This window comes from Rhinopithecus roxellana, chromosome 13, assembly GCF_007565055.1.
Source record: "Rhinopithecus roxellana isolate Shanxi Qingling chromosome 13, ASM756505v1, whole genome shotgun sequence".
In the NCBI taxonomy this organism is placed as follows: Eukaryota; Metazoa; Chordata; class Mammalia; order Primates; family Cercopithecidae; genus Rhinopithecus; species Rhinopithecus roxellana.
Window position 1 is genome coordinate 44,652,401 of NC_044561.1, and position 15,203 is coordinate 44,667,603.

General features: G+C 52.9%; 1 protein-coding gene and 1 long non-coding RNA gene across 12 annotated transcripts in view; one reads left to right on the forward strand and one right to left on the reverse strand.

The window, feature by feature from the left end:
* The window catches only part of SLC37A1 (solute carrier family 37 member 1), a 65,372-nt gene that overhangs the window by 42,854 nt on the left and 7,315 nt on the right, over window positions 1-15,203 (forward strand). For 9 of the 10 annotated variants that reach the window (XM_030914028.1, XM_010383183.2, XM_030914029.1 and 6 more), the window contains 7 exons: window positions 529-660; window positions 3,629-3,719; window positions 5,425-5,487; window positions 6,303-6,388; window positions 7,392-7,440; window positions 8,546-8,619; window positions 9,923-10,001. In XM_030914028.1, coding sequence (XP_030769888.1) covers window positions 529-660; window positions 3,629-3,719; window positions 5,425-5,487; window positions 6,303-6,388; window positions 7,392-7,440; window positions 8,546-8,619; window positions 9,923-10,001 — 574 coding nt within the window. The remainder of the gene's footprint in view (window positions 1-528; window positions 661-3,628; window positions 3,720-5,424; window positions 5,488-6,302; window positions 6,389-7,391; window positions 7,441-8,545; window positions 8,620-9,922; window positions 10,002-15,203) is intronic. The other variant, XR_004052533.1, reaches the window with a different exon arrangement.
* On the reverse strand, window positions 1,439-14,075 carry LOC115892660. Of its 2 annotated transcripts, XR_004052535.1 has the most exons (4): window positions 12,755-14,075; window positions 8,826-8,921; window positions 3,581-3,801; window positions 1,439-2,859 (listed from the first exon to the last, which is right to left on the reverse strand). It is a non-coding gene; the product is annotated as an uncharacterized LOC115892660 (long non-coding RNA). The 2 variants fall into 2 exon arrangements; XR_004052534.1 differs by lacking the exon at window positions 8,826-8,921 and having other exon boundaries at window positions 1,443-2,859; window positions 12,755-14,073.

Sequence of the window (15,203 nt, forward strand, 5' to 3'; positions counted from 1 at the left end):
GACAAGCATTTTTGGCTTAGATTTTAGTTGCTTTCTTTCTAGAAATAGAGCCTATAGTTGCCTAGTTATAGATGTCGATATTTAAACATTATTTAAGGTTATAATGACATGCAGTTTTGAATGATGTTATTTAATGTGTCATAAGCATTTTCCTGTCATTAAAATCTCCCAACCTTTTTTTTTGCGAGATGTCATTCGTATGGATGTATTTGAATTTTCTAATTTTTCTCAATGATGTGACATCCATTTTACTTTATACGTATTTTTTTACTTTTCAAATTATTTTTTGCAAATAGATTCCTAGAATTTCTGGTTCCGAGGATCTGTGTACCTAGCTGTTCATGAAAATGCATGAATGCTAATCATTCTAACGCAGTGGCCAGGTGGGAATGTCACCCAGGATGTCTCCAAGGCAGTGGAAGAGAGAGCCACCAGGCACCCTTGTCATTAGGAAGCCTGGCCCCACTTCACCCAGACTGCCCGGCTGGTAACACCTTTCCCTTTTGTTCCCAATGGGTTTGCCTCCAGGACCCCGAGATGCAGTGCCTGCTGCTCTCAGATGGGAAGGGCTCCATCCACCCGAACCACGTGGTCATTCTCCCCGGGGACGGTGGGAGTGGCACGGCCGCCATCAGCTTCACAGGAGCGTTGAAAATTCCAGTAAGTAAAGGTGCCCAGGAGGAGTTTCAGAAGTTTCAGAAAGGGCTGCTGCGCTGGCTGGGGGACGTCTGGTCAGTTGATGATTACAAAGCGGTCTGTGGTTATGGAACCCGGGGATTCGAATCCGTAGCCGAAGCCGGACGCTGCACACTGGTAGCTTCAGAACTGAATATGTCTGCAGTGATACTTGGTTTGCCTCATACCATGTTGACATTGTTTTTGAAATTCGTTTTCTTCATTTAGAAATTCAGAAGGTTCATAGAAAAATGGGGCTTCCTGCCTTCACTGGAAAAACAGAAAGCCTGGCGCCCTGGGCCTGCCCCCACGTGACAGGTTGGGGAACTGAGGCCCTGACTACTGTGCCACCTGGCCCCTGTGGCCCGGCCCCTCCCCGGTACACTTGCCCTCCCACAGGCCTTGAGCGTGAGCCCATGGGAGGCGCTGTCACTGAGTGCCGTGCCGTGGCCTTCACAAGCCTGGCTGGATTCTCTTTCCCTTTCAAGTGCCTTTAGGCCGGGCGCGGTGGCTCACGCCTGTCATGCCAGCACTTCGGGAGGCTGAGGCAGGCGGATCACCTGAGGTCGGGAATTCAAAACCAGGCTGGTCAACATGGCAAAACCCCGTATCTACTAAAAACACAAAAATTAGCCAGGCATGGTGGCAGGCACCTGTAATCCCAGCTACTTGGGAGGCTGAGACAGGAGAATCACTTGAACCCAGGAGGCGGAGGTTGTGGTGAGCCGAGATCACACCACTGCACTCCAGCCTGGGCAACAGAGGGAGACTTGGTCTCAAAAAAAAAAAAAAGTGCCTTCAGTGCCACAGCCTATGGTCTGATTGCCCGTGCGTGGTGAACAGAGGATGCCAAGAGTGAGAGGGAGGATGCAGGGACCAAGGGAAGAACCAGCAGCACAGGCGGGGGAAGCCTTGGAGTCAGAATCTGGACCGGACTGGTCCTCGCTGGCACTGCTGGCCTTGCCTCCAGACTAGAAGGGCACCACCATGACCCGCAGTGGGTGATCAGTCTTGAGGACGAGCTGACTTGGAGCAGATGAGCGGGACGGGCACTGTAAGGAGATTTCTTGCTGCTTTTTCAGTTTTTATTACATTCATGGACTCCCTCAGCAGAGAATCTAAGGAGCCGTGCGCAGGGTGTGGAGAGGCTGTGTTCTTCCGATGGGGGCAGAGAGCCGAGAGCAGGGGCACAGGAGGGAGACCAGACCCTGCCATGTGGGCTGGGCAGGCTGTCCGGGGGGACTATCCAGGCCGTGCCCTCCAGCACTGACAGCCAGAGCACTAGGGAGCAGACACAGCTCTCACTTGCTGACACGACCTAGAGAAAGGCAGAGGGTCAGGGGCACAGGCCCGAGGCCCCTCAGCAGGTCAGGGCTGGAAGCATAAGCAGTGCAACCCAGACCTCAAAATCATATCACAGAAATTAAAGACTGGGGAGAACCTGGACTTCAGAACAGAAAGTATTCCAGTGCCCAGGAGAAACTGGGCCTGCAGAGGCAGACCCTGGAGCCAGTGTTCAGCCAGAGGAGAACGTCCCAGCCCAGGCTGGACACTAGCTCATGGGGAAAGGGCTGTGCATGCCGGCGTGTGGAAGCTGCTAGGTTTAAGTCCAAAGATTTGTTTTTAATTGTGTCCTTAGTAACAACTAGTGACCTTTTCTGCTATACCTTCCTCTGTAGCTACCCCCAAATACTTGTACTAAAGTAGGGTGCACACTAGTTATAAAAATACAGGTTTTTATATAGTGGAGTTATAGACAGTATGGGCTTCAGAGGCCTGGCTCAAGCCTCCCCCTGCCACCACCAAGCTGAGTGTTCCGGGCAAGTGTGGCACACTCCGAGCCTCCATGTCCTCGTCTGTCACATGGGCTCCATCCCTGGGGTAATACCGTACGTTGTTCTGAGGATGAGGTGAGGTCATTTAATGACTGCTAAGCACAATGCCAGGCCCGTGAAAGGCATACAGTAAATTACACGCACACATCCTCATCAGTTGTGAAGACATCAACTCATTTCATTTTAGAATGACTTGGCGAAGTGGAACGCTGGGTTCCCCCGCCCCCCGTTTTGGTTGATTTTCAGTGCACAGACAGCCAGGGGATTCAGCACCACAGTGTTACTGGATTTCTCACTCTGAATTTTCAGATGGCCTCTGGAATTTTTATCTCACAAGTGCCATCCGCTTCTGAAAGTAGACATAAAACAAATACAAACAGGCATTTTACAGAACCCACCACTCGATTTCCTCACTCATACCTACGTGTCTCTTTTCATTGTTTTCCCTGGTGCGGACTGGTTTGTAGTACTCACAGGTGGGATGCAGTAGCCTGTATGCCTGTGTGCTGACAGAATGGTCAGAATTGTTTGATCTGTGTGTTTCCAGATGGCTTTATAATTTACAGTGATTTCAGTTCCAGGGAAGAAGAAGGAGCCATTCAGTACTGAGTCCACTGCGCCCGGCTATGCCAGAACTCCTTTAATAGCTAAGTTTTCCGGGCGATGTCATATGAAAATCAAACCTGTACATGTTTTCATTGACTCTGCTCTGATGTAAAGACACTGGGTTTTGATCCTAAAAGGTAGTCTCCATTTCAAAATTCAGAAATTTCATAGATAAATAGGGCTTCCCGTCTTCACTTGAAAAGCAGAAAATCTGGCCACACTGGGCCTGCACCCCATGTGACAGTAGAGTATCTGCAGCTGTGGTCCCACCCCTGTCAGGGGTCCTGCCCCTCCCTGGTGCACCTGCTGGGGTGAGTGCTCCACAATTCCTGCATCCTCACTACACCACACAGCAGTGCAGCACCATCCCCACTACGTGTCTGGAGGTGCTAAAGCCAGACCAGCGACAGGATGTCTTTATGGGAGCGAAGTCATATTTAACTCTGATGCATATTTACACACACCTGCTGACTCCACATTTGGAGAAGACGCCCAACCACTCTCTCTTTCAGGGCGTGATAGAGTTCTCGCTGTGTCTGCTGTTCGCCAAGCTGGTCAGCTATACTTTCCTCTTCTGGCTGCCCCTGTACATCACGAATGTGGGTGAGTATCCGCCGCTAGAACACATTAAGTTCCGCACACTGACTGGGGTCTGAACTCTCTTCTATCTGCTGGTTTCTAGAGTCTTGGAAACACAAGGTCACGAAGGGTGATTTGAGAGACACAGTTTTGAATAAAGTACTATGATGAAACATAGGCTAAAAAGAATTCAGATATGCAAACTGTATTGCCATAATGGTAACCTTTATGGGGCTTAACGGTTGACATGTTCTATCCCAGCTAGGGCTACCAGTTCATGAGGTACTTCCTGCTCTGGGGCAGCCTGCATTTAAATGTGGGCTACACTGAACTTTGGATCATAGCAGCCAGTGAGCAGAAGCAAGGCCTCTGGGGACCTGAGAGAAGAAATCCTTGATACTCTGACCTGGAAATGGCTTCTGGGAGATAAGTTCTCATTTTTGGCAGGGCCAACAGTTTGCTTTACGTTTCGGAAGCCCTGCGGTGGCTGCAGCTATAGGTTATGAGAAAACGTGCTAGTGAAATAGTAACATGCTCCCCCATGTCATGTGTGACCACAGGACAGACGAGGGGATGTAGAGTGCTTAAGGGAAGGGGCCGTTGAGTGGGGAAACCAGAACCCTGGCTGAGAGGAAGCAGGAATGGGCCAGGAGCATGTGGAGGGCTCTTCGCCCAGGGAGCCAGAGAGAGTGAGAGGAAGGAGAAGACAAGAAGGCACCAGGCCATCAGGAAGGGCCAGGATCCGGTGATATCTCAAAGAGGAGGCCTTTGAGAATGGGGGAGGCCGAGGAGCGCAGACCACCTTTTCTGGGGATGCAGATCCCATCAGAGGAGAATGCTGGCAGCACGAGGCTGGAGGCTGAATACCCCAGGAGGGAAGTTGAGGAGGTGGTGTGGGGACTGTCCCACAGCCTAGCAGGGACAGGGCCTGCCCAAGGGCCAGTGAGTGGGGAGGCAGCAAGGAGCGCCCTTGGATCCTGAGGTTCTTTCCCGGCCTCGTGACCCCCGCCTCACTTCGGCCGGTGAGCTGCACACAGCCTGGGCCTTCTTTCTCCCTTCTTCCCCTGTGGTTGCAAAAGAGGCAACATTCTGAGGACTTGAGTCTTGAACTGCTGGCATTTCCAGTTTGTTTGAAAAAAGCAAAGTTTCCTGTCTGTGCCATTGATGATTCGGAAAGGCCAGGTTTGACCCGCAGCCCCAGATGCCGCTTAGTCTCCTTTCTCACGCACGGCCGGCTCAGTCCACCTTAAAGCCCAGTCTCCTTTCTCATGCCTGACTGGTTCAGTCCACCTTAAAGCCCAGAACTTCTACAAAATCTAGTGGAGGGCACCCTGATCTGGTGCTGGGAGGCCTCTGTGTGCTCATCTGCAGCTCTAAAGTCATGTGGTCAGACAGCACATGTGACAGGACGCTCGAGCATCCAGGCTCCTTCCACACCCCTACTTCTGTGTTAATCTAACTTCATGGCGGAGGGGCCCCCGGGGGGCCTCTGAACCAAAGGTGGGATAATTAGACTGAGCAGAGGAAAGCCACGGTTTTTGGTTAAGAGTGTTTTCATTCTTTCTATGTTATTTGTTTTTTAAATCTGAGTTAACTGCTAATTGCTCCTTGGTGTCAATCAAGCTTATGGAACCAGAGTCTCGTGCATGGATCCTGTTCTGCCATGGTGTGTCACTGTGATACATGAAAGAGATCCTCGTTGTTTCACACTCCATTGTCATTTTAATAGATCACCTTGATGCCAAGAAAGCAGGGGAGCTCTCCACCCTGTTTGACGTGGGCGGAATCTTTGGTGAGTTCATTAAGACCTGTTCTGCAGCAATAATTTCATAAGCTGATCCCTGAGCTGATTCGCTGCTCAGAGGGAGCAGGGTTCCCCAAGGTCTCATATCCCCTGAGTGGACCCAGCCCAAGAGGGTCAGGCCGTCTCCTGGGGGTGGTCTTATGATCTCCCCTCCCTCCCCAGGGCCCTGACTCTGCACTTGAACAGCTTCCCTCAGAAACAGCATGCCAGCTGGGCTCAGGGGCTCATGCCTGTTATCCCAGCACTGTGGGATGCTGAGTTGGGAGGATCGCTTGAGCTCTTCTTGTTATGAAGACCAACCTGGGCAACATAAGAAGACCCCTCTCTACAAAAAATAGTAATAATAATAACTGGGCGTGGTGCCTCGAGCCTGTGGTTCCAGCCTTGGGAGAATGGCTTGAGCCTAGGAGGTTGAGGCTGCATTGAGCCATGATCATGCCATTGCTCTCCAGCCTGGGTGACAGAGTGAGACCCTATCTCAAAACTAAAACAAAAAAAAAAAGCAGCAGCATGCCTCCTGGGCAGGTGACAGACTGGCCACCTTAGTACCTTGATAGGTAAAGGGGCTTCAAGACTGGTCTAAAACCTGAACTCACAGATGTCTCCAAGACTCTCACATTTGACCACAACCAATGGAGGCCTGCGGGGAGGTCAGGCCTGTGAGAAGGCTGCCTGCCCGTGATGCATGGAGAGAGGGGCTTGGGAAAGGAGGAGGCCGTTCTCCGGGCTCCTGCAGTTCTGCTTCCTCCCTGTGGGCTCATGCCCTGGGACGTCAGCGCCTGAAGCCCGCCTCTCCGTTGCAGGTGGGATCCTGGCAGGTGTGATCTCAGACCGACTGGAGAAAAGGGCCTCCACCTGCGGCCTGATGCTGCTGCTCGCAGCCCCCACGGTCAGCCCTGCTGCCTTCCCTGGGCCCCAAAGCCTGCAGACAGTTCTCCACTGTCCTCCCCACCAGCCAGCATCCGCTCCTATCTGTCCCGTGCTCCACTTTCCTGACAAGCCCACTTCATTCCCTCTTGTGCCTCCTGTCCCCTGAGCCCTCCCTCTGCACCTGCGGGCCTCCCCCAGGCTCCCTCCCCAACATGCACAGCTGCTGCTGGTTCAGCATGGGCTGTGCGCAAGCTGCTCCTCGCTTTGGGGTGCCCCCTTGCCCCAGACAAGCTCCTGCCCATCCTTTGGGATCCGCGATACCTCCGCCACCTCTTAGGCATCGTTGACCCCTCTCGTTGTGACACACGGTGCATAGTACTTTTCAAGCATTTCATAGCTCCTGACCTTGGGCGGTGACATCCCCCTCTGTGCCCCAGTTCCCTCATCTGGAAAATGGGATGTCAGTAGCAACGTCTTACAGTGGGTTAGAAACAATGCACATCCTGTTTTTGTCATTGTAACATTAGAGGTTACAGGCTTGTCAGTGGACGCTATAGCTCTGCACATCTGCCTCTCCACTAGCCCCAGAACAAGGGCTGACTTTCAGCCATCTTGGGGTCCTGGACATGGCCCAACACAGACCCTGAAAGAATGCTGAGTGAAGAAATGCCTGGGTGGGCCCCTTGCTGCCATTGGGGGTGGGAAGCCTGAGGACTTGGCAGTCAGACTCTCAAATCAAATCAGGAGCTCTGGAAGGCTGCCCTTGGCTGGGGATGTAGAGTGGGAACACCCTGCAGATTTCCCCAGGTCGTCTGGAGTGCTTGGTCCAAAGCCCTTGTGGTGGGGACAAGGCCCAATGCCTGAGACGGGAGGGGGTGTGGCCATCACTCTTTTTCAGGGGTTTCCACTCTTGGGATGGCTGCCTGAGAATCCCCCGCCGGGCTGTTGAGAAGTAGGTTTCCAGCCATCTCGCGCCGCCTGCAGCCAGCCATAGCTTTGACCTTGTGTCTTAATGTCCACAGCTGTACATCTTCTCCACCATCAGCAAGATGGGGCTCGAGGCCACCATCGGTGAGTATGGAGGCCTTCCTGCTTTTCTTTCGCATACGTTTTTAAAGTTCACACAACTGGCAAGATGAAATATTAAAATCAACAGGTGCATTGTGTTGGTTTAACTGGAGCACATGGTGTGGCTAAAATTGTCCCGTGTCCTTCTTTGGGTGAAGCCATCTGGAGGGGCCAGGGTCTCCTCTCCCCAGCGCGAGGCTTGCCAGTCTGCGGGTTTCAGTGTGAGCCGGGAGAGTGCGAGCCTGGTCCGGGGCAGTGGCCCTGGGCACTCAGTGGAGAAGCCAGAGGTGACCTTGAGGTCAGCCCCTCCTGAGGCCTCGGCGGGGCGCGGCAGCCTGCGACCTGCAACCTGCACCCCTGGTGGTGAGAGCAACCCAGCCTAGCCCTTGGGCCGCGTCAGGTAGCCAGGAACCTGGCAGTGTGACCTGAGCAGGGTCCGGCCGGGAGCCACGGCAAGAGCCCCCCCTCCAGCCACCTCCTCCCAGCTTTGCCAGCTGCCCTCCAGGAGTGGTTGCATAACCTTGAAGGACTATCTTGAACACCCTGCAGGCTGTGCTATCAAATTATGCCTCCAGCACTTAAAAGTATGCTTTCTGTCCTACCGAGCCAGCAGTGGGGATGTGTGTGGTCCCCTTAAACATCATCCAAAAGGCAGCTTGCCCACAGGAGAGGAAGCGGAGTTTCCTGTGACCCCTCAGGCCAGAAGCTTCCTCACCTGAGTGTGAGCCTAGAGGAGAGTTTAGGAAGTGACGTGGTCCAGGGAGAGGGTGGGAGTCTGCCCTCAGGGAGCACCACAGCAGCTGTAGGGGAGGAGAGGCAGGCCTTTCTGCCGCAGATGAAGCAGGGACCAGTCCAGGCCCAGGTCAGGCCCAGGGTCCGGCCTGTGCTCGCTCCCTCGTGGTGGCAGCTGCTGCCCTTCAAGGGTGGGTGAGCCTGAGTCTTACGGAGGGTACGATTTGCTTTAGCGCCTGACTAGACAAGTTTAGAGGAAGCTGTTTCTGCTGCACCCCCTCCCTGTGCTCCCCAGGCGCCCACCTCGGGCTGCTCCCATGCATGCAGGGCTCTCCGGAGGACACGCTTCCATTCTCTGCCCCTCTGCCTCCCACAGCCATGCTGCTGCTCAGCGGAGCCCTGGTCAGTGGGCCCTACGCGCTCATCACCACCGCCGTCTCTGCCGACCTGGTGAGTAGAGCTGGGAGAGACGCTGGCCCTGTGGGCACCCCACCATTTGCCATTCATGACAAAAGCGGCCTCCATTACTGTTAGTAAAACCGTATTTGCAGAAGCACGTTTTTGGCAGCTCACCTACATCTGTGGTCTCCAGCCTTCCTGCACCTGCCCCCCTCCTCACGCTTCTAGAATCACGGGCAGGTTGGCGCGAAACTCACCGCTCAGCACAACAAAAGGCTCTTGGGTGCCATCCTCATGACTCAGGCGCCTTTTCACTCCAAGGGGGCAGGGGAGGGGTCCTGTCCTGGACACCTCTGCAGAGAGAGAGGGGCCGGGCTGGGAAGAGGCGCTGGGGGATTTGGCCTTCCTCATCCAGGTACCACGCCCTGCCTTGGTCACCTTTGTGTTGGGCGTGTCCTGAAACTGCCTGAGTGTGCGTGAGCATGCAGACTTGTGTCTGCATGGGCATGGAAAGTTCTGGAAGGATCCACATCAGACCATTAGCAGTGGTCAGCCTTCATGGGATAGAGGCAGAGGAGAGACTTTCACTTATTTTTTAGACTTCAAAATACATAGGTTCTGGATGATTTTCATATTGTGTGTTCTGTTCTTTATTTTATATGCGTATTACATGCATACACAAGCATTTATTTTTTTGACTGCTGGTTCATTTTTATAGTTTTAGGCTTCCAGGCATTGTTTCTGCTGATCTTTTCCCCCTCCTATTGTCCTCAGTTTGTGCTTTTTCCCCGTTATCTATGCAACATTTTCAAAACCGGAGCTCCTGGCGGCTGCTCACTGAGGACCCGTGCCGGCCTTGGTTTCTCAGCTCTCCCCTCCTCCCTGCTTCCCCTGGCGTTTGCTGTCAATCAGGTTGGATTTTAGGTTCTGCAGAGACCTCTGACAGGGGTCCCAGGAAGGCCCTGGCTGTTGAGGAATCCAGCAGACATGTGGGCGTGGCTGGGAAGGAAGGCCGGTGCAGCTCAGGGCAGGGGCACGTGTCACGCATCTTCACACCTCATGCTGGCTGCTCTGGGGCCTCAGGGAGGAGCAGCACTGTGCTGAACAAACTTTTTTTATTTGAAGAGAATCCTAAGGTTCTTGTAACTAGAACCAAACATTTCTGATGATTTTTGACTCTTAAAAACCCTTGAAGTTTTAACTCTCCAAGGCAAACTTGGGGTGGAGTTTAATGAGAAATACCCTCATGCTGAGTTGTTCTGCAGAACAGTTCGAGTAAATGGTCATACAGAGGCTTAGGTTTACTTCTCATGCTACGGAGACAAGCTCCACATCTGTTTTTCCTCTCTTCTAGGGGACTCATAAAAGTCTGAAAGGCAACGCGCACGCCCTGTCCACCGTGACCGCCATCATCGACGGGACCGGCTCTGTAGGTGCGCAGAGAGTTTTGGCTCTGGGAGGTTTGGTGTCTTAGTGGAAATCACACTGTTACATGCTCATGAACAGGTACCCAGGGTTCCAATTGCACCGCTAACATCGGGTGGGCCGGCTTCTTACAATACGAGCAGATAGCAGGGGACACGGCGCAGAGATGGTCGTGCATGCCTGGGTGGCTTCAGGGAGATGCGCGTGTGACTAGCTGTGTGTGTCCAGGTTTTCACCCAAGGCAGTGGTTGGCAGACTACAGCCCATGGGCTAACTCAGGTCCACTCATTATTTATTGCTTTCATCTCAAGAAAGGCAGAGTCTTATTAAATTACAGAAAAACTAATTGGTCCAAAAGCATACAGGGTTCTGAGTGTTACCAGCATCGTCGAAGCTCTTGAAGAGAATTCAGTGGCATATTCTGGAATTTAAAAAGGTGGCAGAATAAGCAACCCATTCCCTTAGGGAGCAGGCAGGTGGGAACTGGCAGAGCGCCAGTCTCCTTGCCCATGTGCAGCCTGACAGCACGGCCATGGCCTTCCCTGAGCCCTTGTATGGGCAGCACACACAGTGGCTGTGCCTGTCGGGTGAAGATCAGGAGCTGTCACGCCTGCCAGGTGAAGATTAGGAGGGTCCTTCCTACATGTGGGAGGTTACGGGGGGCTGCCTGGTGTGGCTCTCACAGCTAATGACCCGGGGTGCCAACCTGGTGAGTCACTTGCTGCGTGGGGTTCTCGAAGCAGTAAAGCCAAGTGTTTGCTAGACAAAGGTGGCTCAGTAAACCCAGGTCAGCCAGAACCTGGCGCTGGAGCCTTCCCGCGGGCTTGTGCAGGGAGCTGATGTTGCTCTTGGCTGCCCGTGGCCTTGGTGTCAGCAGGCTGGAAACATCACAGCACGTTTCTGGGTGTCCACTGCTGTCTCAGTGATGGCAGAATGCAAAGCCCTCCCACCGCATGGCCTCCCTGCTCCTCTTCTGAAGGCCAGGCTGGCCCCTGTGTGGGCTCTTTGCTCTGGCCATGCCCTGTGTCTGGGAAGGTCCCCAGAGGTGACCTCGTGCCACATTCCCTCATGCCTTGAGTCTTTGCTCAGATGTCATCCTGTCAGCGAGACCTCCTGGGACCACCCTGCTGAGAACGCGGGAACCCTTCTGGCCTGGCCTCCAGGCCCCCCTCCCTGGTCTGTTCTCTGGAGCACTCTCCCCATCCGCAGTGGGATTTGGTGCACTCCTCTGCTTTGTCTCCTCTGTCTCCCACCACTGGAACAGAAGCTCCAGGAGGATGGGATTTGCTTGGGTTTTTGAACTGAACGGGCTGCTCCCAGTTAAGAATCACAGCCAGGGCCCACGTGGCTGAGTGCACAGTGAGGAGCGAGGCCGGACAGGCCCCAGGCGCCCCACCCACCCCTGGGTGGTGGGAACCCCAGCTCCACGCTGCTGCTGCTGCCGTTTCTGGGGCAGGGCTGGCTTCATGTGACCCATTGCCTTGTTCTGAGAAGCAGTGGGCAGGGTGGCCGTTGCTCAGAAAGCCGCGCTTTGGCTTTTGCTGTTCACCAAAGTGAGACCAGACCAGGCTCGTCTCTGCCCTTAATGTTGGTTCCTTCATTTCACTGCGTCCAGAGGGGCTTTAAGTGCACTGGGTGGTGGTGGTGGTGGTGGCCACCCTCTCATATTCTCTCCTGGGCATCTCAGTAGGAAGTCGGGGGACTGCGGGGCTGAGCTCGGTTCTGATTGACGTTGTGACTGTGAGGCCTTCTCTTGGCCTCATGCCCCAGTGGCCTGTGGCCTGCGATTCGGTCTGACTCTGCTGTGAAACCCTGTTCTAAAAGCTGACTTGGCGCTCCACTGGCAAAACCCCGACTGGTGCTTTAAAGCAGAGCATCAGTGTAAAAAAAGAGGGAAATCATGAACTAGGTGAAAAAACACATTTTTCTTCATATTCTTCTCAAAATGAGAGGGAAGCAGAAGTCTGTGGCTATGGGTAGGGACTCTGCATCTGTGAACAGAGGCCACTGCCCCCGAGCAGGTGGAAGGGAGGCGCGGTTCTGAATGCCTTCGGCCCACTCACAAGGAAGGTGGCACACACGCCGGACCCCCTCTGGCCTTCTGTTAACCTGCACCAAGTCCTGACTGTCCGCGGAGCTGCTGCGCCCACCTTGATGGCTGCTACGTTACACCAGTGGCAGGACCAGGACCCGACTCCTCCGGGCTCTACCGCCCATCAGTGCCTGCTGCCTGCTCAGTAAATGGTCACCATGGAAACGGCACTCAGGCCTGCCCACCCCCACCACCACGCCTCGGTCATTATTCCTTCCATTATTCCCTGAGTGCTGCCCAGCGAGACCAAGTGCAGGCTGCAGTGGGAAGGCCACCGTGTCAGCCAAGGCCCTGCCCAAGGGAGTTGCCCGCATGCTTACTTAGTGTCACCGTCCACTCCTTGGCACTGACTCGGGTGGAGGCGAAGCATGACTATTGTAAGTCACCCCTGCCTTCTCCCAAGTGCCATACGGTCGGTTGACACGGTGTGCACCCAGGGCGTCTGCAGTCCTTAGAATCGCAAAGGTTGCCGTTTCTGTACATTTCATGCAGAGCAATTAAATAGCGCTGCATTTTTTCAAGTTAATTTTTATTTATTAAAGTAAAACACAATGTACCTTAGAAGCCAGACAGTCCTACAAGCTTATTATGTTGTACAGTGGCATTCCATCCCCCTCCCCAGCCCTCTCTGTCTAGAAGCAGCAATTTCAGCTGCCTCTCTCTGCTTACCTGTGTATGTTCATGTTTCTTGGTTCATCATCTTAACATCATCAGCTGTACTCCTCTTATGGAAGAGGGGACCTGGCTCCCTCCCACCCCACCATTGCCCACCCTCCTGCCCCTCAGTTATACTGGCCACACTCCTGCCCTTCACTTTCCAGCCAAGAAAGAAACTTTAATTATGCACCCTCAGTAGAAACATCTTGTTTTTTCCCGGGTGAGTAAACACATCTCATCTCTTCCTCTTTACATTTCCGACCAAGTTCTTCCTTCCCTGCACTGTGGTCGGCACCCTGCCCCACCCCACCCCTTTCTTCACACCATCAGCCTCACTCTGCCCACTGCGCAGCTTTGCCCCAGAGCACCTGTCACCACGGTGCTGGGAGTCCCCCGCCTCTCTTGCCCTCAACACAGCCCTAGCAGTCTAGACCCCTGTTTACCACTCCTGTGGTGGAATCTGTCTCCTAGTAGCTTCCTGAGTTAGGGGAGGTGCGTGCTGCAAGCTTACAAGTGCAAAGTGGTGTCTGGATTCTGCTCCCGCCTGAGGCAATGCGGACGTGGAAACACCTTCTCTTCAGAACCCCCCGTCTTCCAGCCCCCATTGCCGTCACTGACAGGTTCACCAGACATGCTGACCCCAGCCCTTGCTTTCTGACCTTCTTTTTTCTCTTAGAAATCTCCAGGTTCCCTTCCTTACGCCTGGAGCTTTTCTTCATCCACCGTCCTGGGCACCTGGTGGCCCCTTCAGTCTGAAAACACCTGCCCTTCACTTTTAGGGGAATTGGGCCCCTATTCATTTGATAAGTTTTCTACCATTTTCTGAGTTGTTTTTTCGTTCTGGAAAACATATTAGTCAGATGTAGGCTTTTCTGGATTAATCCTTCAACTTTCCTTTCTTTCCCTTCCTGCCCGTCTCCCTGTTCTTTCTTACACTTTCTCAAGGAGATTCTTGACTGTATTTTCCACCTTTGTATCGAACATTTTACTTTTCCTGCCATATTTTCAGTGTTCACTGATGTTTCTCTGCCCTTTCAGGATATCCTGTTTTATTTCTTGTTAGATTGAATCATGTGAAATTGATAACAGGTTTTCAGCCACAAAAAAAAATGGGAGTGTCATGAGGTTCAACTTAGTCTTCTGTTGGCTCTCTGGGGTGCTGTGAGCCCCTGGGAATATTCTCCTCCAGACTCCCTCCTGCCAGCTTGCTTGCTTTCACGTTGGGGTATTCCTGAGACACAGGGCAGACCTTGGTTGCCCCTTCATTACTTCCCATGGAAGAAGGGGTCCTGCTTAGTGGTTTGAAGTCTTTCTGTGGGAACAGTGTGCTGGCTGCTGGTCTCCAGGCAGAGGGACCCTGTGGAACGTGGAGGAGGAGACTCCTTCAGTGCCCAGGGGAGCCTGGGTCCAGCTGCCGACATCCTTGCCGTGGCGTGGGACCATGGGTGGCTGCTTAGTGGAAGCTGGTGTCTTTCCCCAGATCCCCTGTTGCCTGTTAGGTCGCATCCCTGTCCTGAGCTGGGCTTAGTGTCCCCACAGGTTAAGCTGCGCTCTCCTGCACGGGGGCATCAGGAGGAGTCTATCAGCGAGGATGAGAAAAGAGACCTGGGATCCAAGGTGCGGCAGAGGGAATGTAGCTGACAGTTTGTGATAAAATTATGACTCAACCCATGCTTCCTTTTTCTCTTGCTGACCCCCCTTCCTTCCCCCTGTCTCGTGTGCTCCCCTGGGCCTGCCTCTGCTCCAGGTGTCCCTGTGCCATCTCCCTCTGAGGGTGCTCAGTGGAGCAGGGAACACTGGAAGCTGTGTTAGCTGTCAGCCCTTTTACGTCTGTCTTCCAAAACTACGTGCCCTTCGGTGGGAGGATTTATCATTTTTAAAAGTCAGTGATGGTGCAGTTCGTGTTGCTTGAGAGGTGTGGAGATAACACATGAGTAGCCAACCATGTTTACCTGGAAGTTCTGAGAATTAAAAAAATACATACAATTGCTCCTGGGATTATAAAATAGCAAGTGCACTTTGTGAACACTTGAAAAAAATGAGTGTCTAGGGCATGAAAGACCCTGGTTATCTTATCTCTCTGAGATTGAATATCAGTTCATAGCTTGGTGGAAATTCTTCATGCTTTTTCCCATGCGTCTACCAAAACAGGCCATCCTACATGTATATCAGGATTCATTTCAGTCCCTCTTGGTAAAATGCACCAGCTGCTACAGAACACATTCTTAAACGGCAGCCCCTGGGCATTTAGGGGGATACTTTATTTTGTTTTCATCATTTAAAAAAACATTTTGACATAATTTCAGACTTTGAGAAAGTTGCAGAAATAGTACAAAGAATTCAGACATTTTAGTACATGTGGTTCATCATGCACCCCTCATATGTTTACACACATATACACATATGCACACATGCATAATTTTTCTGAACCACTTAAGAGTGAAATGCACACATGTTGCCC